The sequence below is a fragment of the Drosophila rhopaloa genome, unplaced genomic scaffold (genome assembly GCF_018152115.1).
Source record: "Drosophila rhopaloa isolate 14029-0021.01 unplaced genomic scaffold, ASM1815211v1 contig_47, whole genome shotgun sequence".
Classification (NCBI taxonomy): Eukaryota; Metazoa; Arthropoda; class Insecta; order Diptera; family Drosophilidae; genus Drosophila; species Drosophila rhopaloa.
The window spans coordinates 343988-371328 of NW_025335142.1; the positions used below are offsets into that span (position 1 = coordinate 343988).

Genomic DNA, 27341 nt, shown 5'->3' on the forward strand with positions numbered 1-27341 from the left:
TGATGGTGATCAATCAAAAAACATAAAGCGAGACACGGATGAAAGATACTCCGAAAGTCAGATGCTCTCGACGAGTCGCTGGGATTCGGGGCATTGTCGCAGCAACAGTCACTGGCGGAGTGATCCGATTTCCGGTTGTGGCATTGTGTGATCCATACCTGAACCAGATTGTCCATTTGTGGAAATCATCCCCTCGGGAAAACGGAAGCAATCCTGCGCAGCTGAGTCCCGGTTTGAGTTTTGGCACGACCCCTGGACGAGATTGCCTTGCTCATCGTGTGTTGTCACCGCTGCCATTATCCTTGCTAATTTCGCAGCTCAATGAGTCTTTGAAAAACGCTACGTGGCACTTTTTGTGTGCCTCCTCTTTTTCCGGGTGATCTTTAATTGCGCAGCTTGGCCAGCGAATTACATGCAGCGAACCGCTTAAAGTGTGATAAATGTGTTTTTGAAAGGCCCCGGAATCGGGTTTATTGTTGTCTTATATCTTTTTCAATCTACCTTTTGAGCATAATTAGTCAGCGTCCTGTTGGTTGTCTTTAATTGGGATTTCTGTATCTATCATATGTTGACATAGGCAGAACTGAAAAAACTTTCTTGTGACGTCTTACGGGGCAATTCTATTTTTCTAATTAATCAGAATGTGCTTATTTTGGTGTTATTTCATAAATGCTGTTAAAATAATTATTTTCTTTTAAAAAACGCAAATTTGAAATATTTTAATAAAAATTGTACAAAGTATATATAAAATAAAAGGTTTTAATCAAAATGCTGATTTATTATTTTAGTGGCAAGTTGATTCTGTTGTTTCTCCATGTAAGGAAATAATGCTAAGTGTCTCAGAAAGTGCACCATTTTGTTATTTATTTATGATTTAAAATATCCCCTATATGATCCATACATCATCCTCTAAGCACGAGCACATCAAATCGTCTGGAAAAAATGCTTGCAAAATTTTTTTCGCCAATATACCCAAAAAAAATCATAACATCTGCAATTAATCCCAACCAAAGCCGAACCCAAAATGCCATTTAAGGTCGAAACTGTCGCGTGAACACAAAATTGATTTTTATAGATATTTATAGATTAAAAATTTTCCACATAAGCACCCAGAAAAAAGAGAACATTTGCTGGCTAAATTTATGCCATTATTCTTTTCTTTTTTGCTGCTGCTCTGCTTTTATTTTTTCTTTCTCCGTTTCGATTTCCAATGGATTTGCAACCCTCATGTGCGATAGAATATGAACTCTAAAATTGCAACAGTAGCAAGTAGCAAAGAGCAGACAATTCCCTTCCATCTCATGTGGGTCTGACTACTCGAGGGGACACTTTCGCCGGCCCAGCCCAACCCATAAAATTAAAAGGCAATAAATTACGGGTTGGCTTTAATGTCAGTCGAAGATTTTGCAGAGCAGTGTCAATTGCATCTATCGATTGTATGTCTTTTGTCCCGTGTTCTGCAGTTCATTGAATTGGATAACTATTTTATGGTTGTTTCATTGAATATGAAGTGATCAATGGAAAGAGGTTTCATAGTATTGTGTCAAAAACGGAAAAACTTAAAAAAAATCGTAAAAATACATCCTCCTTACCCCTTTATCCTTGCCTTCCTGAATATCATTTTTAATGCCATTTTTGTATTTATTAAATAACTAAAAATACAATATTTTATTTAACATAATAAATAGCTGTATAAATCTATGTTCATTAAATTTAAAATTTGTAGCTTTTCCAACATTTTTACAATCTAATACAAAACTCCCAACAAAATTAAATAAGCTTTAAGTGGAGCATTTTCCAAAAAATTCTTATATAAAAAATCCACAAAAATATTGCATTAAAAAAGACAAATATTATTTGCTAAATATAGAAATGTTTCACTGAAAAGAAATACATTTTACAATAAACAATAGATTACTCAATGAACAAAAACTTTATATGTACTTAAAGCTTAAATCAAAGAACCCAATATACACAATATTGTTTTGTACAATTAATTTAATATTAAAACGCTTTTAAAAATTTACTAACTGCTAGTTTTTATAACATTGCAATGGTTTTATAATTTCAGTCAAAAGCAACGCAGTGAAGGCCATATTTTTGACCCTATAAAGTTATATGTACATATTATATCCATCAGTATCACCAGGCGAGTCAATTTAGCCATCTATCCAGTCTGTCTGCCCGTTTCTACGCATACTAGACCCTCAGTTTAAAGCTATTTGGATACAATTTTGAAAAAAGTCTTCTTTCTGATGCAGCTAGTATATATGTAAATCAGAACAGGTCGGATCGTCGACTATATAGTATTTCTCCCATAGGAATGTTTAACGATTTTAGATTTACGGTCTTAATTTTATAAATGTACCGGAAATTCGACCTAGAATATAGAATATTACATTTTTGACAGATCTGCCAGGGTATATAAACTTCGCCTTGCCGAAGACTGCTTCCTTTCTTTTTATACCCTTGCAGAGGGTATTATAATTTTGGTCAAAAGTGTGCAACGCAGTGAAGGAGACATCTCCGACCCTATAAAGTATATATATTCTTGATCAGGATCACCTCCTGAGTTGATATAGCCATGTCCGTCTGTCCGTCTGTCCGTCTGTCCGTCTGTCTGTTTCTACGCAAACTAGTCTCTCAGTTTTAAAGCTATCGGATTGAAACTTTGCACACACCCTTCTTTCCTTTGCACGCAGTATATAAGTCGGAACGGCCGGGATCGACACTATATCCTATAGCTGCCATATAACTGATTGATCGGAAATGCCATAACTTCCGTGTTTGTAAAGTTAGGAAGTTGGGATTTTCTATGGGTTTTATATTTGGCCAATCAATCCGACCTACCAAATTTCATAAGGATCGGCCGACTATATCCTATAGCTGCCATATAACTGATTGATCGGAAATGCCATAACTTTGGTGTTTGTAAAGTTAGAAAGTTGGGATTTTCTATGGGTTTTATATTTGGCCAATCAATCCGACCTACCAAATTTCATAAGGATCGGCCGACTATATCCTATAGCTGCCATATAACTGATTGATCGGAAATGCCATAACTTTGGTGTTTGTAAAGTTAGAAAGTTGGGATTTTCTATGGGTTTTATATTTGGCCAATCAATCCGACCCACCAAATTTCATAAGGATCGGCCGACTATATCCTATAGCTGCCATATAACTGATTGATCGGAAATGCCATAACTTTGGTGTTTGTTAAGTTAGGAAGTTGGGATTTTCTATGGATTTTATTTTTAGCCAATCAATCCGACCTACCAAATTTCATAAGGATCGGCCGACTATATCCTATAGCTGCCATATAACTGATTGATCGGAAATGCCATAACTTTGGTGTTTGTAAAGTTAGGAAGTTGGGATTTTCTATGGATTTTATTTTTGGCCAATCAATCCGACCTATCAAATTTCATAAGGATCGGCCGACTATATCCTATAGCTGCCATATAACTGAACGATTGGAAATGCCATAACTTTGTTGTTGTTAAAGTTAGGAAGTTCGGATTTTTTATGAGTATTAAGAATGCATCATATGAATAATTTTGGAGAATGTAATTTACAGAGTATTCTGCAAGGGTATATCAACTTCGGCTCCGCCCGAAGTTAGCTTTCCTTTCTTGTTTTTATTGCATTGTGCTTCTAGAAAGGGCAAAATTAACATATTTTTATATTCCCTGTGTTCAGATTTAGTTTTCAGCTAAAACTGTCAACTGCACCACTCAAACTTCCCCATTAATTTAACTGACAACAACATTTCGTTTCCAATCCTATTTATAACAGGAAACCCGATTAGTTACACTTCCATATTAAGAAAGAAAAAGGTCCCTGGAATATTGAATGCCAATTATCTACTGATTTAGCCTGTATAAAAATGGACAATTAATAAACTGCCGACCGTGGAGGTGACAAACGTTTAAACAATAGAAATTGATGAGATAGCGTGACGCATGCATTATATGGCGAATTAATTGCAATTTGTCGCTGCCCAAAATGTCAATCAAAGAGCAATAAATTCCCCAGCACAACGAGAATAAAGAGAAAGCCCAAGGCAAAAGAGGAACAGAATAGTTGGTTTAAAAGAGACTTGCGGAGTGCACCTTGAACAAAAATTATTTTTCAATTAATAATCTCTGGTAAGTTTAATTAAAAAAATTGTTATTAACTCGATATTTTTACAATTAATAAGCATTAAAGCATTTGAGATTTGTGCCGACATAAAACCCCTTTTGATCACTAAAGATATGATTTACTAACGAGCAGTATTCTATTAGGATTTCTAAATTTCTATCTTAAATGTATTAAATTCTACCTTTAAAATATATTTTGTGTGTTATTAATATCACATTAAATAAATTAAAAGGAAATCATAAATGAAATTAAGACAAAAGTAACTTTTCTTTCTGTGTGCGGCAAAAACAACTTATTTCATAGAGTGGGGTAGATAACCGGGAGCTTAGGCCAAGTAACTAGCGAGCATCAAGGCAATTACTAAAAAAATAGATACAACTACCAAACACACACATACACACACAGGCGAAGCGAGCGACTAACACACACAGGCAGAAACGTTCATACACACATATAAAATGTTCAAATCATCAAACAATAAACTCAAAATGGACTCCATCGCTTGTCGCACGTTTCATGCTCATTTTCATGTCGAGCGCGTTAAAAACATGGGGGTTCCCCAATTTCCCCTTCGCTATCCCTTTCCCGCTCGTTCTCCCTGTCTCTGTCGCACTTTGGAGGAAACGGAATGGGAACGGAACACTGGCCATCTTGCGCATGACGTAATGCCATGCCGTTCTTCGGGGCGTGGCCTGCCTTTCTCAAAATTCCACTCAACTTCTCCTTTCCACTCACACTCACTTTTCCAGTCGCTCTGTGGTGAAGATAATGAGCTCCGATTCTTTGAGCCCGGTTTACTGACTGCCCCAACTTGATTACATTTTGACCTTCTCGCCCCGCTTTGTTTTCTCTTCTTTTTTACCTTTTATTTCTTTGCCTTGTTCGTTTGTTTTCTTCAATGTTGCGACGTGTTTGTTGCATATTTGATAGGCTACTGTACCGTGCGACCTCGGTGCCAGCTCATTAACAGTCTCCCTTTGACTACGCTTTGTGTTTTTAATTAAAAAATGTTGGGGGTTTCTTTTCTGGTTTGGAATTTGTTTTGACTTAGAAGTAAAGATTAGCTTAAAGGAAGGTGCTAAAAACATAACGTAATAATATCTTTTGAGTTAACCTAACATCTGCTAATTCTACTTAAATATTTTCACTAAAGTTAAGACCTAATCATAAACGTTTTTCAACACAGAATATGCAATTTAATAAATGTTTATTTACATATTTTTATTAATATAAGTTTAATTAGCTAAGTTTTCTTATTATTCAGCTCAACACATTTTCTTGAATAACAAAAGAAAATATGACTATTTTAATATATATTTCCATAAATATTATTCATTATTAGTTATATGTTCAACTAAACTAGCAATTTTTTAACATTAAAAGCCATGACCTTTGTTATGTTTTTGTGTTTCTTTCCATATAGATCTTAAGACTTCCGTAAAAATACCCAACCCAGCCTCAAAAACTGCCTTAAACTTATCCATCTTTTAATACGCCTGCCATCCCCTTTCCCCAGCCGAATCCTCCCTATTTATATAAATAGATTGCCCCTACAATGATCATTAAAAACGCATACCCTGACATTGTTTTGCTATAAACATTAACAATAATTCAATTCGCTCTGGCGGCAGCAACAACAAGGATGACACAGGGATAAGGGCAAAAACAAAGCGAAAACACGGCATAATCAATGTCGATGTCTGCCTACAAGGACTGCCTCAGCAACACCCACTCACGGATACGGATACAAATACGGCCACATCGTACATTACCCACTCGGAGATAGAGAGACATCCCCCGGAAAATAGACAGGATATAGGGGAGTAAAAGGAAAAGCGCTCGTATATCAGCATTGGAATCCACCCGGCAAAACCCCAGCAACGAAAACAATTTGGTAAGTTTTCGAAAATTTGGCGAGTGCGAGCGAGAGGGCGCATCTAATCCGGCGCGCAGGACCAAATAGTCTTCCTCTCGCTTCCACTCCCGCCAGTTCTATGGTTCTATGGCTATATGGCTCTGGTTTTCGGTGGAGTCCATGTACAAAGCTTAGAAATAGACAGACAATAAAAGCTTCATGAAGCGACATTGCCGACGCCATCATTTGAGTGGAGTGTGCAAGCGAGAGAGGACCAGAAGGCCAGAGGGCGGGAGCGACGGAGACGGAGCGTCCATGAAGTTTCTGTTGATTTTTATCATTTATCGATTTCGAATTTGTGTCGAGGGACAATTTAGTGGCCCCCATGTCCCGCTCCCACTGTGTCTATGTTTTGTTGGCCATTCTCTCCACTCCACGGACATTCATGAGGTGTCGTCCCGAAATCCAAAAGGGTGAAACATTGGGAGGGGTGATTTGATGGCCGACTCCAAAACTCCGGCCTGTCATTGTCAGGCTAAACTGCTGCCGACTGCCGGGGAGTACATTTTTGGCCAGCAATCCTGCCGGGGACCCCTTGTTGTCGTGCTATTTATGGCCAGCACACATATTCGAGTCCCAGCTCGTCCTCGTAATTCTCCCGGCACTCTCTTTTCGGGTGGGCGGGGCTTCGACTCCCTATTCTATCGATTTTTCGGGTAGTACTTCTTAAAGGGTGCCGTTAAACTTTGTTGAAGGTTGGGAAAACTTTAAGGAGACGTTGCCGCCATTTTCTTCAAGATTTTTTTTTTCAAAACTGAGATTGCTTTTGAGTTGCATTATTATAAAACCTAAGCAAGGACAATCTTTTAAAAATTAGTTATCGACATTTATGATCTATACTTAAACTTTTAAGAACTTGAGGAAAGATTGTCAATTGAAGTTTTGTGAAAAATAGCAAAATAGAGTAATTTAAGAATAATATCATAAATATCTAATCCTTTTAGATTTATGTGTTTGCATCACCGATTACAAGTATAGTTCAAATCCAATATAGGAACCAATTAGTATTTTCAAATAGTTTTTTCGAGACATAAATAGCAAAACAAGAAAAGTTAACCGGCTTAGCATTAAAATCCCTCTAAAATCTGATCTAGATCAACATATAAGCCGTTTAAGTGTATGATTTTTGAGAACTCTAATCTTATGCAAAGCCAGTACTATTGAGCATTCTCCTGGTGGCCGAACACAAAAAGGCAATTAATCAAATTATATTTGACACGGCGGGAACACAAACAAACCGAATTGGCAAGCCCCGTTGCGAAGTCAGTTTGCAATATTTCAGCGAGCAGATTAACAGGCCTGAGGTCCTAAGACAAATTGTCCACCAGGGACACGTTCGCACACAGGAACAGTTTATTGTTTGCTTTTTTTTGCCGAAATTCTATTAACCTCAGCGTCAATAAGCGGCTTAGACGGGATTTACCTGAAACTGATCAGGATTCAAAGCGGAGAAAGAGCCCAAAACGAGCACGTTCGATTTTCTGTGGACGCCTGCGCAGCTGGCGAAAAAGTAAACCTCATTCGGAATGGCAAATTCAAAGGCAATTCACACTCGTCCGTCAATTGCTGGAAGTTGACTTTGGGCGCGTACTTAGACAAAGGTGAAAATACTGGGGAAAACTCACCGGAACTGTGCGGAAGTTCATCCAATTGCCTTTTATTTGATGGTGAAACGTGCCAGGTTCAATGGGTTCCATGAGTTAGCAGAATTCGCACAGTGTATGCTGCCCATTCTTCAGGTATTTGATCTACGATCCCAAGTCTCCTCCATGAATATCACGTAATACGGCGGCTGTTTGCTGAGCTGCCGCTAATGGCTCGTCTAGGTAATTATCGTCGGTATGCTAATGGCGTTTTGAACGGATCCGCCCCCCGAAAAGAGTTACCGATACCGATTGTTTGCCATTGCACTCGCAGTTAAAGCATGATTAATGTGGGTGCCCCATTAGATGCGAGTCAACAATGGCAGTTCGGTAGTTGCAACAGTCAGTGTCCGGACTCCGGAGTCATTAGCCAGTCTCAGTTCAATGAGTTGCGGATAATGTCTGGATGGGCCATGATAGTTTTCGATTCATGGGAGTCTGTCTTGGAGGAGTGAAGCCTCTGGAAAGATACTCTCCATTGTACTCGGGTTCTTAACTCAATGAACGTTGAGTCGATTATTAACGACTATACTTGTATACTCATATAATTGAGATTGCAGCGTGAGAGTCTTTAAAATAGTATTTTTGGGCTAACATTGTAAGTTATTTTGGGAGACTTGGATATACAATTGTTTCAAGAGTTAGCCTCTGTCATTATCATCCAAGGTGTTTTATCTTGCTTTAAATGTTGTTGATTCTGATCTGTTCAATAAATATTTTATTATAAGCTTCGGAGTTGTTCGAAATTCCATAATTTAGTCCTTTACTTTCCTTAAACCTATCAGTGCACTATATTTTTTATTTCATTACCCACGCTTCCATCTCCAACTTTCATTATTTCAATATCTACTTGTTGCATTCAGACTCTTGCCCCATTCATTCCACCTTGGAGGGCATTGATAATTTAATGATATTTATTGTTATTGGCCAACTCCCCCGTTTTCCTCTCTCTACAACCTGCTTCGATTCCATTCATGGGCTGTCCAATGTTTTCTACTCATATGCTCGCTTGATTGACAGTTAATCAATCTTTCGGTTTTAGTTTGATTCTTTTCACACATTCTCTTATTCTTGGGTGACGTTTTCGCCCTCTCCTTTCGACCGTCCATTCATTTGTCTGCACCTTGTTGGCCAGAAATACTTTCGAGTTAATCCTTTTGACTTTGTCCGCTTGACGGATTGTCGTTTGACTGACTGACTGACCGGATTGACTGCCTGCAAGGAGTGTCTAAAGCAGATTTCCGGTCTGTAATTGTTATGAGTTTTAAGCCACAGAATCAGTTCTTAATTCCCTTGTAGGTTGGCTGATCGGATTTTTTTCGTACAACTCTTTTGGAGTCTTCGCCTCTCTTAGACCTTAAGATTATTTTGGTATAGGCTTATCGTGGCTCTGCACTTGTCATACTCTCCCATCCCATACAAATTTCTCTCTACGGAAAACAGCGGAAAGGTATATTTTCGTCAATTTAATAAAATAACCATAAATTAAATATCTAAATATAAACGGATCACCATTTAAAATCAGTATTTCAGACGAATCCCATAGTTTTTCTTTTGGAAATAAAAAAAAACTACACTTCACATTATTAGTTTTATATTTGTCCTTGCATTTATTTTTTATCAATTCGAAATAATTAAAATTACAATTTAATTTAAATACATTTTACACATAATTTTCTGCAATAGTTAATCATCATGTTTTGCGTCTTTATCATCGTCAATATTGTGAATATTGTTGCGCAATCTCAGTTAGCATAGTTAATCGTTAATAGTTTATATATATATATATTATTAATTGTATGAACTAAGGTCGGTTCTAATGCACGAAATTACATTAAAGTTAGGGATTAGAAACTAAACATACAGTATGTAATAAATTCAGTTTAATTTTTGTGCCAGTGCCTCAACTCCCTTCGATCTGCTTACCAATTAGCGACGTTGATTAAGCTTCATGTTAAATGTATTCTTTAGAAAATTAACATAAATATTTACACACCTAATGAACAAAGTGGTGAAATAAGTAAGAGAGTAGGAGAAAAATGAAGTCTTCAGAAGACGGTAAAGTGGCAAAACCTTAAAACTTGAACCCAAATAATTTCTAGCTGCTGCTGCTGCTGCTATTGTGGCTTCTTATGCTGGGCTTTCTAGCTAATTAGCTGGCGCATTGAAATTTATCCTAAGTGTATTCCATTCGATTTCATTGCGAGTCCATGTCCGTGCATAGCTTGTAAATTCGTTTTAATGACGATAATTATCCTGCTGCTGTTGCGAGGACCCGGAGCTGTTGCTGCGACATCTTTTGTTCTGGGCCGGGGATTCCCCCATATCGAGACTTTCGTTATCGCTGTCCATGGTCTCGCTGCAATCACCATCGTTGTCGCCACCCATGTCGTCCTGTTTCCGCTTGGCCGTGGCCATTTCCGCCGCATGCCGTTTGCGCCACTTGGTGCGACGATTCTGGAACCAGACCTGCAAATAACCCAAAAGAAATACGCGTTAGTCGGGCTCTCAAGTTTTAAATCGAAAGTTCTCTGCATGTGTAATTAGGCGAGTCACATTGTCAAAGTCATTAAGTCGGGGGAAAGGCCCGGCAACAGCCCATAAGTCGCATCATCAACGCCGGTTAACCCTCAATTAAGACAATATTAAGCCCTGGACAGCCAAATGGCGAAATGTTGCCCGGCAGCATCAGCAGCAACAACAGCAGCAGCAACAGCACGGCAGCAACATCAACGGCACGGCAGCAACAGCAACTGTTTCAGCGGCAAAAACTATGCACAAAACCATGACTAACGTCTTTGGCTGCGCTTCATTTTGCCGGCCTCGTTTGCCTCGCTCTGTGGCAACATATGTTGGCCAAAATCCTCATCGCCACCCCGTACCCCCTCCACATTCCACCGCCCATGGCTGTTTTAAAAGGGGGATTCAGATTCACCACGCAAGTCCCAAGCACGTTTTCCAGCTTTCCACTCTCCTCTGCGAAGGCGAGCTCTGACTCAAAATCGGCATAATTTCTACATTTGCCTGATGATGGAGCAGATTTTGGTAGCTGTTTGCAGTTAGAATCATTAACAAAGCGTATAAATGGGCACTTAATGTAAGAGTTCTGTTCTTCATAGCATTTCGGAAGAGGATTTCCAAATGAGAATTATACAGATTCAGTGGTTGTGGTTCCTAAATAGATTTTTAGCCGTAATATTTAAATTTTACAACATTACAATAATAACCAGTATTATTAATTTATTTTAAAGTAATTGATTTATTTTTAATTTGGTGAGTATTTTTTATAAACCATTTTTAAGGTTCACGTTCATAAATTGCGTTTTATTTTAAAACCTTCTTAATACACACTATTACATTTTAGGAAAAATCTTTGTTAATTTCCCATCGTCCTACCAAGAACTAAACCTAATTACCTATCCCAGACTGTCATATCCATTTTCGTTAAACATTTTCCTCATACCGGTAGCGAAATCAACGCTGAACCCAACAACCCAAAGGTGCAATTAAACCAGATACAGGATAATTTACAACTTCATTTGCACATTTGTGTAATTATTATTTGCAACATTATGCGAAATAAAAATACAATTAATATTTTCCGTGTGTTACAAGCCGCAGAGCGGAGTGCAGAGACAGAGTTTCCCAGTGTCTTGGCCCTCGGAAAAACAACAGACAGCCGACAGGAGCAACAATAACACTAGCTGGCATCATTAAGGCTGCTTTTCATGGTCATTATTTTTTGGTAACATCTGTGTCCATGTTGTTACGGGATTTGCCACTGAGCCATGGGCAAAAAGGAAAATTGAGCTTGTGGCAAGTGGCTGGCTTCCTGGCATTTTCCTTTTTCCCTCGTCCCCTCGCCACTCGATTTCCACGTCTCCTTTTCCCATTTTGTCGGCATCATAACGATGGAGTATGCGTCATCTAGCACCCACTAAGGCATAGTTGATGTTGCGACGACAACAGATTGCTGACTGTTAAAGAAATATTCAAGTTTTGGGTTCTGAAAATCTGATAGAGTCCTACATTACACACATTTTAAGATATGTAAAAAATCGTTTAAATGCTTTTTTAATTCCTTTTAATAACCTCTTTGATTTTTACAGAGTTTTTAAAAATAGTACAGATCTAGATTATTTTGAGATAACTTGTTTTGATTTTTTAAGATATTTTGAGCTTTAAAAAATGAATAAAACCAAGTTTTTAATAAGCAAGTTGATTTAACCAGGACCCTAAAAAATAATTTGTTAATGGTTTTTTTTTCATCAACCTCATACAGTTCATTTTCCAAAATGTGTAATAAATATTTTTAAGATGATCCTTTTTTGGATATCTTGAGCACTTGCATTTTTTTTTACCTAACTGAAATTTCACAACTGTTTGTTAAACTTTTATGACCACAGTAACGGACATTAGCTGAGAACTTAGAAGCCGCCTTGACAGGAACAGACAGATAGATAGCCAAATTGCCGATGCCGAAGGTGGTCAAGGGAGCCGAGCAAAATTTATGACAGCCAACATGTCAAAGTCAATCAAATATTGTGGCCATCAATTTGACTTGGTCACGTTACGCTTCGATTTCGATTCGGGATTTATTTATTGCGGCAGGAGCAGCACCTCCGAAAAGGGAACAAAGCAGACACAGAGCCCTCAAACAAGGGGAAAACGTTATAAAACATATTCCATTTTGGCACCACAGCGGGAGTCCCTGTTTCCTGGCCATCCGTCAGGTGGGCCCTCAGATAAGGATAAAAAGTGTTATGTAAATTTCGTAGGAACGGACGGGATGTCAAAACCAAACCTTCAGCATGGTGCCCTCAAATATATGACTCTTTGGGCAAATTGGAAATTTATTTGTTTACGCGTCCTGTGCGGGGGATACTTAAAAGTCATGAAAATTTACAACATGGCTGCGCATACCGATGGCCAATGCTGGTGCCTTTTTGGTAACATCGACATCTGACAAGTTGGCTCCTACCTCGTTCACCTTTTTTCTCCTATTGGTCCAAAGAATTTTTTATTTATTTATTTGGGCCAGCGAATGTGTGTGTGTTTTGTAGTTCTGGCTCGTAAATTTCCGAATCCGTATAGCCGGCTCGCCCTCGCTCTTTATATGGGCTCGCTTTCCGTATTTATGTGAGTTTGTGATTTATTTGATTTTGTATTTCGTATCCATAAACTTCAAGCGAGCTCAGGGTTTGAGTCATAAAAATGCATTTAGTTTTTGGATGTTTTTTTTGGGATATTCGACTAATTGTTCGGCAACCCTAGAAATCGTCTTCAGTGCATATGTAAATTCCTGGGTAAACCCATTCATTAACACACAATCAAATCCATTAGTCGGTCACAATAGAATTCTTCCTCATCACCGAAAAAAATCAATTAGACATCATTCCCCATTTCTGTCATAAGTTTTTATGAACCGGCCCATTGTCAGCTTGTTGGCCCGTCAGTTTTCGTCAGTTGCCCATTGTCATTGCCAAACTGTCACTTCTGACAGTCGCCTCAAATTGGATTTGGTCCATAAGCTTTCATTATTCCGGTGCTAATTATGCGGCCCGATCTTTGTCTCCTCAAAAGTAACAGATCATAAAAAGCCATTTTAGCCATAATAAAATATTGTTTTCATCAACAGCCAATAGCTTTTAGCTCCATTCCTAAAAATGTTCTTAATGGCAGCGGAAAATAGATAATTTCCTAGAAATTAGGTTTTTGGTTTAAAATAGGTATGCTAAAAGCTTCACATAAACTTTAAAGTGCTTGTTTGATTTTATCCCATTTACAAGTCAATTATTAATGGTGTATTAATCATAAGAAAGAAAGGTATTTGAACTCTATATGAAATCTTTACTACTTAGTGCTAAAACAGAAAAATAAAATATTTTTAACTATTATTACCAAGTTAATTTATTTCTTTTTATATTCTTTTATTTATAATATGTTTTCTGATTGGCTAGTAATGAAACCCAATTACTTGTTCAACTATTTCTTCACATTAAAATAGCCCATAACTGCACATTCCCATATTTAATTAATTCCCCAAATTATCTTTTGCTTTAAGCCAATTACACCAAACGGCATCTCCTCCGTTCCCTGTTTATCGTGCTCTCGGCCATTATTTCTATCCACCTACTATTTGCAAAACAATCCCGACCAAAGTGTTTACATACATTGACTGAACAATCAGGACCCAAAAGGCCATTACATTTATGCAAAACAAGAGAGAAGTGCGGGCAAAAATCACGAAAAAGCTATAACAACAAAACATGCAATAATTTTATTGCCCGGAGTGGACCTCCTAACTATGCCCCCACACATGGACTGTCATTAATAATGGCCACAGACGCTATAATTCACCCGATGGCGAGGGGGAGAGGGGGCGGGCGGCGGATGCCTCCCGCTCATGAGAGCGTACAAAATGGCGACCATTTGCATTAAATGATTGCTAAAACGAAGGACGAAAGGAGTTGCTCTCTCTCTTTCGCCGTCTGCGTCCAAAAACGGTTTTAATTATGATAACAGCGCAATTATTCTTGTCAAGATCATTTGACCAACCACCCACTTTCATGCACAGGCACTGCGAGAAAAATGCCTAAGATCCTAAAGTGAATGGTGTCTTAGATTGAAAATGATCATTGAATATATATCCTATAATAACACACACATAAAATTGTATTTAAGACCAAAAATAGTGTTTTCATTTGTTGATTAGCTATAAGTATTTATCCATTGAAACTTCAAGTTTTCAAAAATCCTTTATTTGATCTGGTTCAGACAACAAAATGTTAAAAAAAGAATCCTTATAAAATTCCCTGCCAATATGATTGTTTATAATTGCACTACATAAACTTAGTAAATTTAGTTGTGTTTTTACCTTCATAGAAACTTTTATGATATTGGGCAACAAATCTTCGTTAGGAGAAGTTCGATTTGAAAAACTATACACAAAAGTATATTTTTAAAGAGGTAAAAGCAGTAAAATATCGAAATTATATCTTTGAAATTATATTTTTCCTGTGTATTGGGCACTTTGCATTTTGTCTGTCTGTCATAATTTGACTTGGTTTTTGGGGGCGGCTTTTGTCCAGTTTCTGCCTTTTTGTTTGTCAATTTGCATACTATCATCGTCATGGCTGTTTTTCATCTGGCTCTGGCTTACACACACTGGCACACATGCACGCACACTAATTGAATATGTATGAAGCTGGCAGGATGCCCGTCGTTGTCGTTGTCGTTGTAGTTGAGCTGGCCACGTCCCTCATGCATTTTGTGCCATCCCGGGTCCAGAATTTAATTTACACTCACCCAAAAGTCATGCAGTCATTTGGCATGTCTATCAGAGCGACGAGGCGAGACGGAGCGGAGAAAGCGGGGGAAATGGTGAAATTGGGGGCCGCATTCAACCCGAAATCCTGCAGTTTCCATCCATCTCCCCGTCCATTTGTACTCGTCATCAGCGCATTCCCTGCCCGCCGCTCCCTTTCGTCCTGTTTAGTCCTTAGCACAAAATGACGCATATTTAGCTGCAGCTCAAGCCATCAATCCCGAATGTTCATCTATCTATCTCTATCTCTGTTCCTTCGCTGTCTCTGTCTGCCCTGTGCCTCATTCTTTGGCAATTAATCATTTTTCCTCATCATAAACGTGATTTCTTTTCCACTCCTGATTGCGCCCAGTTGTGTGGCGAGAAAAGGTTTTCCTTTTGGGGACGGTTTGGGGGAAACATTTTCGACAGGGTGGTGTCGCACAAATGAGGCAATCATGTCCTTCTAATCAGGACATCCGATTGAAAATTGAAGGTCTATGATAGACAAGCTCTTAGGTAAGGTAAAGTTATATGCAGAGTAGTATTTTAAATTGTAGATTGTGGATAATACCTATCCTTTTTTTTGCAAATAAAACATTTTAAACTATTTGTAAATTCGAAACTAAGTTCATTCTTAATAGTATTTCCAGAAAAGACAATTATCTTTAAATTAATAATTCAAAAAGTTTGGTTTTTTAAAATAAATAAAATTATATGAATGAATGTACGTATAATATAAATTCTGTATGTCCCGTTTTTAAAAGAATTATTTGTTTAAGACAAATTAATATATTCTATCAATCATTTAATATTGAACGTAATAAACTATTTAAAAAAAAATATGGTGTATTTGTAAAGGTAATTTCCAAAAACCCCATTTAGGACTCTAACTTTTCTCCTCCAACTATTCGGTAACCCACTGTTATTCGGCGATTTTTAACCCACCTCAAACCAATTAGCTTGCATGGCTTACAACTAATTCAAGAGTTACAAGGCCATCGTGAAGGGGGGCACAACACAGATTCAAATACGCGGCGAAAGATACAAAATCCCGGACGACACACGCGGCGAAACCACGGAAAATGGACCATGACACGTGCGTTTCCCCGGGTCGGATTACAACAAAGGTTGATGACAACAAATTTGACGACACAAAGGATTTATTTGTTGATAACATTTCCTTCTTTTTTTGTGTACGGGCGGAAAAAAAGGAACTTTAAAATGGTGTTTTATGCGGGGATGTTGGGGGGAAAACACATTGCACTAAGCCTTTAGGTCGCGGTCCTCGGGGAATGGGGACCATAGAGACCCATTGGCGCCATTTTGTATTTCGGGGTAAGGCCGAAATCCAGGAGATTTACCTTTCAATAAAAATGCAAATTTGTCAGAAAAGTCAGGGGCAAAACAAGCGAAGTTCGGAATACTCCTTCTGTCTACCTTTTTCGGCGTAAGTTTCTTTTTTATTTTGTTTGGGTCCGGGTTGCTTGTCTCATGCGCCATTTTTATGAGTTTTTAATTTGCATTTGCCAAAGGCTTAATTCCCAGTTTTGGTGGGACTCTTGTCTTAAGTTCATATTTGCTTACCTTAACCTGCGACTCGGACATTCCTAAGGCATAAGCGAGCTTGGCCCGCTCTGGACCGGCCAGATATTTGGTTTGCTCGAATGTCTTCTCCAGGGCGAAGATCTGCTGACCACTGAATGTTGGGCGGGTGTGTTTCTTCTTGCCATCCTTGTCGTTCGATGGATGATGCTGATGCGATTGAGATAGATTGGCGGACACTAAAAATAACACAACGTACATTATTATTTTTTTTTTTTAAGATAATTATTATCCAAAAACTATAAAAAGTATTAATAAATATAAAAACGTTCAAAAACTATTAGATTTCTGTCAAGACCTTCTAGTTATCTTATTAAATTCGTCACCTATACTCTCAATATCTATACTTCCTCATAACTTTTCGAATTTCCGGAATTTTAACACTTTGAGTACCTTGTTTACAAGGGATTCTCAAATCGCATACTTTACGTCTCCCCAAAATTGTTTATTATGAATTGTTAAATAATGTCGCCGTAAAGATGTGGACAAAGTTGTTTAGCGCATCCTGGGGTGGTTGGAAATGGTTTCCTTGTTGCGGCAGAAAAGTTTTATGACATTTATTAATTGTTTACGAGGCGACAGCTGCTAATTTGAGAATAAACTTTTGGGACAAGGACAATGGAAAGGTGTTTAGGGGTTGTCTACTAAAATCAGATGATTTTCAAATTCTACGAAATAAATGCATTACATTTTGTAGCACAAATTCATCATTTGTGGGTACCTCTTAAATTCGAAAACATTTTGAAACTTAGTTTTGATGAATAACACAAAATGAATTACAATATAATAACCAACCAGTTTTATAAACCTATCGCAACAAATAATTTTTAACATGTCTAATATTTCTTCTCCAGCCAAAAAATAATTGCACACTAATTACAATTTGGCAACAAAATAAATGTACGAAAGACCCGACTGAAAAAATCCCTATACACACGTTTGCCCAATTAACAAACCGAAATTGACCACAGCAATTTATGGTACAAGGAAGACGAGGACGAAAACTTTTGCGTCGAGGGTCGTCGGAGCCTTCATTAAAATCAATTAGCAAAAGCGACGACGACGCCAGCGAGAGGCCAATAAAAGCGGACCAAAAACAGAACGCCCATCCGGCGACCACGCCCCCACTCCAAAGGGGCGTTGTCACTGGCGTGGGCGGAAGGGCGGTGGGGGGTCAGGGAGCTACGTGCCCTGTTGGCTCGTAAAGTCAGTCAAGTGGACATGGAGGGTGGTAATAAAATTAAACGGTAGCTGTGGGATTGGGAAAACGGAGTGGGTGGTGGTGGGCTGTGTGTGTGCTTTCAATTAATGTCACCCCATTATTAAATGATCCCTAATTATGTGAAATGATTTAACTAAATATGCACAGCGCAGAACCCAAAAGGGGACACTGGCTGGAAGGGGAAATGAGGTTTCAGTAAAAGGTAAAGCCACAGCCAGCCGTTGTCCTCAAAAGGGTGGTACTTTTTTGGGCTGCATAGGGCTGAAACTTTGTGTCCCTTTATGATACTTTGGTGCCATTTGGCAAAATTATTAATTTAAATTGTTATTTCTAGCAGCTTTCATATAGATAAGGATATTTTTTATTTGGGTTAAGCCCTGCACTATGCAAAAGTACACGGAATGGGAGGATGTGAGTTTCGGTACAGCAAAGGATTGTAATTAAAGGGAATGCGTTAAAGGTTGAAATTTTTTTTAATATGGGTGACAGTAAAAAGTAAAAATAAAGTCTTTTATTTAAATTTCTGTAAGAACATATGACACTTCGATAATTTTGGAGAAAGTTTTATGTACCAATTCTCGTATTAAATCCGGAAAGGTACCAAAACTAAGAATTCCTTCAATAGATATTTAATTTGAATAAAACTAACGAGATTTTCCTAACTATTTAACTCACTTCTATAAGTTAGGTATTATTATTATTATTATATTAGTTTCCATGTCAGCTTTAACTCTGTCCCACTTTGGTTGCCAGATTCGAATTTTGAAAACAAAATGCCTTTCCAAATAAAAATGTGTGTGACATTAAATTTATAGGTTTTTATTTATTTTTTGTTTTTCGCAGACAATTCTGGAGCTTAACAAGACTTGTCAATAAAGGGGGATAGGACGTTCGAGGGTAGCTCCCGCGGACTTTCGCTTTGGATGGGGTTCCGCAGTGTAACAAGCGTAATCCCTTGCAAGAAAAATTGTAGCAGTGATAATTTTTTTATTCTCTTTCGGTATAGCTATCTCGTTTGCCCCTTGCCGCCATCCCTTTCACTCTGCCGCGTTGCTCGGCGGTTGGCAGCTGCGTCCTGCAAGGACCCTCATAAATAACCGACAAATATGAAGCGTTTATTTGCTCATGTCACGGCCCTCAAACGCAATGCAATGAAATGGAAATGGCAGCGTTCGAGAGTCCGCCCCTGCCCCCCTTTTCGACCCCTTCGCACGCCCCTGAGTCCTTCGTCCTGAGGCAGCGGCAGTTGTCTATAATCGCATAAGTCACCCTGTTGGCATCGCTGCATTTGCACTTTTTCCTCCCAGCACTCGAATTGTTTCCTTTCTATACTTTTTTTTTGTATTTTCTTTACTGCCAATATTTTTTACGGCATTAATTTTTTTTGGCCATTCTTTGGCGGGGTGGCAATGACAACCAAAATCAAGGTGGGCGTGAGCTGTTTTGTGTAAATGTTTCCCTTATTGAAAATATTAAAACGTCATTTATTATCGGGCGTGATGGCAAAAGAAGGAGGCATAGAGGGTGGGGTGAGCTTAGCGAGACAATCGTTAACACCAAATGTTGATAGACATGGGATCATCTCGTAAAATCATAAATCCGGGAGAGGGTTTGATTGAGGAAGAAGTAGAAATTGGAGTTAAGCATTAAAGTAACGCCATAACCATCTGCCTTCCAATGATTTTGTTTCATGATCTGCTGTTTTGATTTGAATAGAGTTTGATAATACAAGCAAAAATGTATTTAAGTATTCAATAAAGTAATTTGTAAGTAAATTTATTTTTTTGTTAAGGTTGTGCTTTCAGAAATCCTAAAAAAATATGTTTGTTCTATGGGACACCTTAAACGGAGTACAAGAAGTCTTTCTCTCTGTAAGCTAGCAACATTTCGCCAAATAAAAAAAAGTGTTGGACAATAAAACTTTTTAGCACATTTGTATTCAAAAATGACCAACCAATCAAAATGATTGCCTTTTTAATAAGTTATTTGCACTCCTCGAAAACCCAAATCATTTCCATCCGCTCCCCAGGTTGGTATAACAATCTTGTAAAATGTTTATGCCAATCTGGTTGTTGAGCAGTAAAATCCTCGCACACCAGTTGGGGCGAATAATCCGCACCTTTTTATACACCCAAGGTAGTTGGTGTACGGGATATACATACATATATATATGTATGGGCCGGTAGGTTGCCTCATTAAGTACCACTGCCGCCATCTCTGTCTGGTCCTCGTCTCTTGTGCAGTGTTTTATGGCCTGTTTTATGCCCGATTATATGCTTAAAGCACAAGTTTTACTGGGAGCGAAGGGACGGCGAAAATTTCCAGAGGGGATGACACAGAAAATGCCACTTGAATTTTAATTAAACGCAACAGCTAGACAGGCTCGTGCCGTCTCTCTCTGCTGTCTTCATTAAGCTTAATGAATTGTGTCAAACGCAGACTGCGGTTTCACTTGTTGTCCCGCTCTGAATTTACGATTATTTCCCTCTCGCTCTGTATTTACTTTTTATGCTAAAGTTAATTATTTCATTAGCAGAATGCGGTTACATGCCTTATTTTAATTCGGCTTTTAATGAATAAAAAGCTATTCGGGCGGTAAGCTGATTTTAGGAAGTGAGAAGCAAGTTGTGGCTAGAACATATAAATATAAATGTTGCTACTAAAATAAATATCGCGAGTTTGGCATTTGGCTTTTAGATTAATAATAAAGTCGAACTTTCATATTTTAATTGACCATCTGCCACCAAAATAAGTTCGAGTTATGGAATCTTCTAGTTAAAGAACTGTTTTTCTATATTTTTATTCATTTAAGTATCTTTATAAATAAATATTTTGATTCCAATATGCGAACTTAAATTTGAATATATAGAGTAATGAATAATTTGTCCAAATGATTAATCATTTATAAATACACAGCGATAACTAACCTACCCCAATATGTCGCCCACTGATAAGCAAACTTATTTAAACAACCATGCCCCCTATCAACCATTATGTAAGCCAACTTAATCCCTTTCAATCATAACAAATAAAATTCCGCAATGAACTTGCATAAATTGAAAGCCAATAAATTGCCATTAATGAATTGCCCGGTAAATATTGATAATAAACAATAAATATAATCACAATGATAACAATAAACAGGTGGAAATACTATTGCACATATAGGCAAAATAAAAAAAGCCCGGCAACCAAATGTAATGAAAAATTCCGAGCTTAATCAAAGAGTAAATAATGCCGCCCAAAAGCTAATCAAATGCAATTGCATTATTAATAACAAATAAAATGTGTTGAAAAAGAGGAGAACAAAAAATCATAGCATACTTTCGAGGGCTGGAAAACAAATTCAAATAAGTTTGTGTGTGTGTTTGCGTGCTATGCGCACACGCATACACCGTCAGCAGGGAAAGCTTTCTCCCTTGTTAACATGACAGCCTACAAGCAGATAAACACAAATACATACTTATACGTTTTGCTGCTCCATTTCGGGATAAAAGGAAGAAAAACTGAATAAAGTAAAACAAACCACCCCCCGAATTTTTGCTAGATAATAATGTGGCAACATATTCTCGCAGCGTCTGTGTCTGCCTTTATCTTCCTATATACATTATATATACAGCCAGTCTGCTTTAACATTTTGTTTTCAGCTAACGAAAGTTTTTTTCCGTCTGGGCCCACCAGCTGTCGCATCTTTGCAGCCATAAATATGTATATACACAAATAAATAAAAAATGGATATAAGGAATGGTTGTATGTTTATGTAAATAGGGAAAATATGAGAATGTTCTACGTGGCCAAAGTTAACCAAAACAAAAATGATGTGGAAACAATGAGCCGAAGCAACTGACAATTGAAACATGTTTTTCAAATTCAATTTTATTTTATGGCTTGTTAGCGTTGCCCGAGATTCTCAAATACAGAATTATTGATTTTCATCTGGTAACTTAGAAGGAAAACAAAAACGATATTGAGGTTTAAGACTTTAACAACATAGTATCGTAAAAGACAAGCATTCATTTTTAAGGTGATTTAAATGAGGTAGTATATCTGAGGCTGCCCTATAGCTATAAAATCTATATTTGATTAAACATATTTTTTAGTTAAGATATATTATTATTTATTATTTATTACATAAACTTTTTTTAAAGCGTCAAAATTAAAATATTCTTCGTATTTCCACGGATTTTATTAAGCAACCACTTGCCAACCCATGATGTTTTTAAAGATCTTATCCATTAACTATAAAGTTCAACTGGGATATTTAATCATATTTATTTTTGCTAGGAGCTTTTTAGGATAGAACATTTTTATGCAACCACTTTTTAAAATTCCTTAATTTTCAGCTGACTTTATCCAGTCGCGCTTTTCCACCCATTCATCCGACCAGTCTCTGCTCTGTTTAGCAAATCAATTAAATCAATATTTGCTTAATGTTGCCCACAGAGCTACCAAAAGCGTGAAAATTCCTCCGCACCTAACGACACACTTCAGAAATCAAATCGAACACAAGACTAACATAAACACAGACTCTGTGCCACGAATCTCTCTCCCGATCGCCTGAATGCAAGAAAATTGTGAACGATTTCCGACTTTTGGGCCACGACATTTGTGCCAAGTCATGGCCGCAATTAAAAGGCAAACAGCAGCAGCAGTAGCCCACAGCACTAAATCAAATCAATTGCCAATGCGAACCCAAAGACGATAATGACGAGGAAGAGGGGGCCTTTAAACAAATAAACAACTGGGGAGAAGAGGGAAACGAGTTTTGAGCTGGTGGCACATTACTTAATGAGCTTAGCGATCTGCCTATAAATAGATATAATAATGAAGTAACCAGATCAGAAATCAGAAATCGGTTGCCCAGTAAATTAATTTTTCACATGTGGGGTGCCATCCCAAGTCCCCGGCACCATCATCGCCATCATTATCGGCTTTTGTGTGGAGTCATTCCGAAAGAGAGCTCTCCGAGCCCGCTGATCGTGTTAAAGTGGTTCCTCAACACTTATTAATGAGTCGCACAATGCAACTTGCCCCCGTTGTAAGCCGCATTGGTAATCACTTGAGAAGCCCATCGCCTGATCACCGTGATCATTAGTTGGGCATTCGCCGCGCTTTGTTAACGGTTCCCCAAGATATTCGATTCGATCCCCGCCCCCCGAACAGGAAGTTGAAATCGCAACGAGGTGTGGCGGCTGACAATCGTAACCAAATTACGCGCCCGATTCACGATCTCTGATTGCACCGATCTCCTGGAGATCAATCGATCAATCGCAAATTAACGTTTGTTCGCTGACAATTTCCCTTTACTTACTCGTATTGGAGAGGCGTTCGCGCCACGCGATCGGATTGGCCACCAGGCCCTGTAATCCCGGCCAGTACAGGTGCGTGCGGTCCACTATGTGGCCGGCGTGGGTCTTCAGGGGCGCCCCCTGACTTTGCGACAGATACTGGGCCATGCCCGCTGCTGCGGCGGCGATCGAGAAGCGGGGAATGCCAGCTGGAAGAGAACAATAAAAGAGAAAACATTAGTAAGAAATGAGTTTACCAACCTTACGATTGAATTTTCCCCGATTAGAAAATTCAGTCTGGGTGCAATTAAAAAATCTTTCAATCTACAAATCAACATTACAAAAATGTTGTTATATAACAAGTTAATAAAACACAGCTAATGTCAGATTCATCAATTAAGTATCAGGTTAATATACGAATTAACTTTAAAATTGACCTGCATCTTTAAGATTGTTTTATAAAACCACATCGATCTTTTTATATATCCATTTTTTTTTCCAAATTCCAACCTGAAAAAAAATGTTTTCTTGCACATTGAGATTTGTAATTTTTTTTTAACTCCGGTTGAAGCCGGTTGAATTTTAAAATTAATTTCCTAAATAAATAATGGGAAAGAAAACATACATCGCCAAAAACTAGTTCTGCAAGACTATTACAAAAAATTCTTCAAACCGCAGTAAAATTGTATTCCAAAGAACTAGCAATAAAATATATAAGCTAACACTTAATTGCTTTAATTGCCAAAACTAAAACCTAAAACACGGACTTCCAAAATACTTCCATTTTGCTATACTTTTTTTGCACGATAAATTGTGGGAATTTATTCAAAGATTAGTTTATCAAAACCAAACAATAGAATTCAACTGTATATTATTTCTAAGTTCACTTATTGAACCTCAATTACAAAAACCATCCTTAAAACCTCAAGTCCGATCCTATCAATCATGATTGCCAGCATAAGTAGAGAATACTCTATGATCAGTTTATGTAATCACTAACAAAATACCCACCCCATTACCTAATCCTCTCAAAAGTTTATTTCCCCTTCATGAGATTTTGGTTCAATTTGTTCTTAGCTAGCCATTTTTCTGCCCACTCATGCTGAACTCACACACAATACGGAATTTGTTCGAATTAATTAAAGGCCATTAAATAATTTGTCATAAAAAGAATGAGAGACATTTTTGGTGACCGAAACATTTAAGAAAAAAATCGAAAAAAAAGTAAACGAATCAAATCACATAAACGCCCTCGTTAAAAATAATTAAAAATGTTATGGCAAATTGTCAGCACCCTATCGGCCGCGCCCCCTTTCAATCCACTGTCATGTCACACAATTGGTCCACATTTAGGTGAAAAAGTCAAAAAATCAGAGACAGAGAGGCTGAAAAACAAAATCATTTTAGTGAAACGACACCGTCACAGCCCCCCAATCCCCATGTTGCCCACGTTTTTCGTGTGTCATTTTGATTTAATTACAAACAATTTGACAACTAATTGCTGCAACATTTAACGTTAAAACGCGTATCTCATTACGTTTTGTGGTAATTTTGCAATTGGATATTATAACCATTTGGGGCTTCGTAGAAAACGCTGTGCTCGATATCTAAAATTGGCCTGATTAGGTAAAGGGATCAGGGGGCGTAATGTCGGAGGGGGCCGTGGGTTGGGGGATGGGGAATGGCTTTTATTGAATCATATGGAATCATGCCAAACCGGATTCGTAAACAAAACAACAATTTTCTGTCGTTTTTGTTCGGTGGGGTAGCTCTTTTATTTTTCTGTTTGGTTTGCGAAACGAGTTTTTGAAGCATTTAAAATATTCCGCGTTTTTTTTTTTGTGTATGTGTATGGTGCATGCATAATATCTATTGATTCCCATTTGATATATATTTTAGTGTTGCATAATGGTATGTTGAATTGAATTGGGGTCTCGTGGGAGTCAATTGTAAGTGCAGGGCTTTTAAATGTACCTTTAAAAAAATAATATTGAATAAGTTTTTGGAAGTTGAATTTCTCAGTTCCTAGCTATTTAAAAAAAACCTTCAACAGTAAATTAATTGCGTTGTCAATAAAACTTGAATAGAAAGAATGTTATAAAAAAAGTTAAATTAAATGCTTCAAATTTAATTTGATAAATGTATTATGTTATAGAATTGAATTACGTATTTCACAATTTCGGTCCCTAAATAATAATTTTGTATTTGTTGAAATAATATATTCTTCTTCCCCATTTATTTTAGTTCGCTTTGTTATTATTTATATCATTTTGTGGAAATAATAAACATCTCATGCTTAAATTCAAATAAAAAACTTAAGATTAACTTACCTCCTGTTAAAGCACTTAGACCCGCCGAAGTGACCGGCGGCGGTTTGGAGAGGATCGTATCGATGCCGTGCGGATTGGGGGCTCCCTGGCTGTTGGTGTTCGTGGTCGTGGTGGAGGACGACGAGGAGCTGCCACCGGATCCCCGGTCGCTGATCAGATGAGAGTTTGGGCTGTGGCCGTAGGACAGTCCGTTTCCCGACGCCGACGAGCCACCCACTCCTTGACCCGCCTTCATTTCCGTGGTCATCGAGTGAAGGGCCGCCAGCGGGGGACCCAGAAAACTCAGCGGCAACTTGTGATCCATCACGTTGTTATTGTTGTGGTGCCCCGGATTCCCCCCGTGGTTGGCGTTGTGCAGGGCCAAGGGATTGACCCCGTGGTGGTGCTGGAACTTGGCCCGCTGGCTGGTGAGATTCTCGGGACTGTAGTCATTCTGCCCCTGCGGCGGCGGACTGGCTGATTCGCTGGTCTGGCAAGGATCCTCCGCGCCACTGCTCCTCTGGCTCAGGGCATACGACTTGGCACTATCCACGCCGGGACTGGAGTTGTGCTCGTACCGCGGAGATGGCGAGGAGTCGGAATGGAGTCTGGAGGAGGCGGGTGGCGGTGTCGTCGAGGGCGAGTCCGAGTCCTTCAAGCCCCCGCCATGAGCGGCCTTCAGCAGCATCAGCGGACTGCTGTTGTTATTGTTACTGCTATTATTGTTATTATTATTGTTATTGTTGGCATACACGGCCGCCGCGGCCGCTGCACTGTGGTAGTCGGCCAGCTGCTGTTGGTAGTCCGCCGCTGCCATCGCATGGGCATGGACGTCCGCAAACCCGTTGCTCATGGCCGCCGCCAAATGATGGCGCTGCGCCGCCGACGGCGGACTGCCCTGGGCGGCGGCCGCAAAACTGTGATGCCTCATGTACGGATTGATCAGGTCCATCTCCGGCGCCTCGTGTCCGTAGTCCAGGCACTCCGGGTGCTGCTGCGGCGGCTGACGGTAGAAGCCCGGCGGCAGGGCCAAGTTAAAGGCGGAGTTGGCGGACAGCTGGAAACTCTGGGCCAGCTGCTTGGCCGCCACCTTGGTGTCGGGCGGTGGGGGCGTGGGCGAGGGATTGCTGCTGCCTCCCGCCGGCGTAATGCTCAGGAATGGACTACCCAGCTTGGGATCGGTCTACGGATAGTGCTTCACTCGGAGAAGATGGAATCTTAACAACAGGGCTTGTCAATCTTGTCCAATAGTAGTTTTGGATGGTCTTCCGCTGACAATTATCGTGAATACTTTACTCTAGCAGTGTCCTGTTATAAATATCTTCCGATTTAATTGGATACCAATATTGTTTTATATCTTATTTATACATTCCAATATAATCTTATTTGTGGGATATCCTAATTTATCCTTATGATTCTGTTGTTTATTTTATAACAATCCAGTTAGTGCCGAATCTTATTGAAAACTTTTTTAATTAAATGTTTTTGAAATTATTCTGTTACTGTGTTTTTTAAGTCGAATTGATCACGACTTTAGGTATTCAAATTTGAAGTTAGTATTCCGATTAATGGGATTGTACACTTTGGTCACAATTCTTAACAAGTTTTTGGTTATTTTAAAAGATTTTGTTTAGGTTTTTGAGTTTGTCAAGTGATCAAAATAATTTTAATTTATATCAAAGATCTTTAGATCTTAAATCCTTTTTTCACAAACACGAAACCAATTTGGGAGAATGCGACTACCGAAAACTCTTTACGTTCAGATCTTTCTTAGTTTTTCAAAATCAACACTTTATATCAACCGGTTTTGGGCAAGATCGTGCTACTGGTAACTCCGTGGCCGGGAAATATCGGAGTGAATGAAGACCCGCGCGTGTCCGCTTGTTTAGGCCTACGACTAGCGAATGATT

At 38.6% G+C, this 27341-nt stretch overlaps 1 protein-coding gene across 1 annotated transcript; it reads right to left on the reverse strand.

The window, feature by feature from the left end:
- Window positions 1–9310: 9310 nt before the first annotated feature.
- Window positions 9311–27316, reverse strand: LOC108038842 (homeobox protein B-H1). Its single transcript, XM_044461571.1, has 4 exons — window positions 25453–27316; window positions 23146–23331; window positions 16595–16791; window positions 9311–10170 (listed from the first exon to the last, which is right to left on the reverse strand). The coding sequence occupies exons 1-4, from the start codon at window positions 26381–26383 to the stop codon at window positions 9940–9942; spliced, it is 1545 nt and encodes a 514-aa protein (XP_044317506.1). The 5' UTR covers window positions 26384–27316; the 3' UTR covers window positions 9311–9939.
- Window positions 27317–27341: the final 25 nt, after the last annotated feature.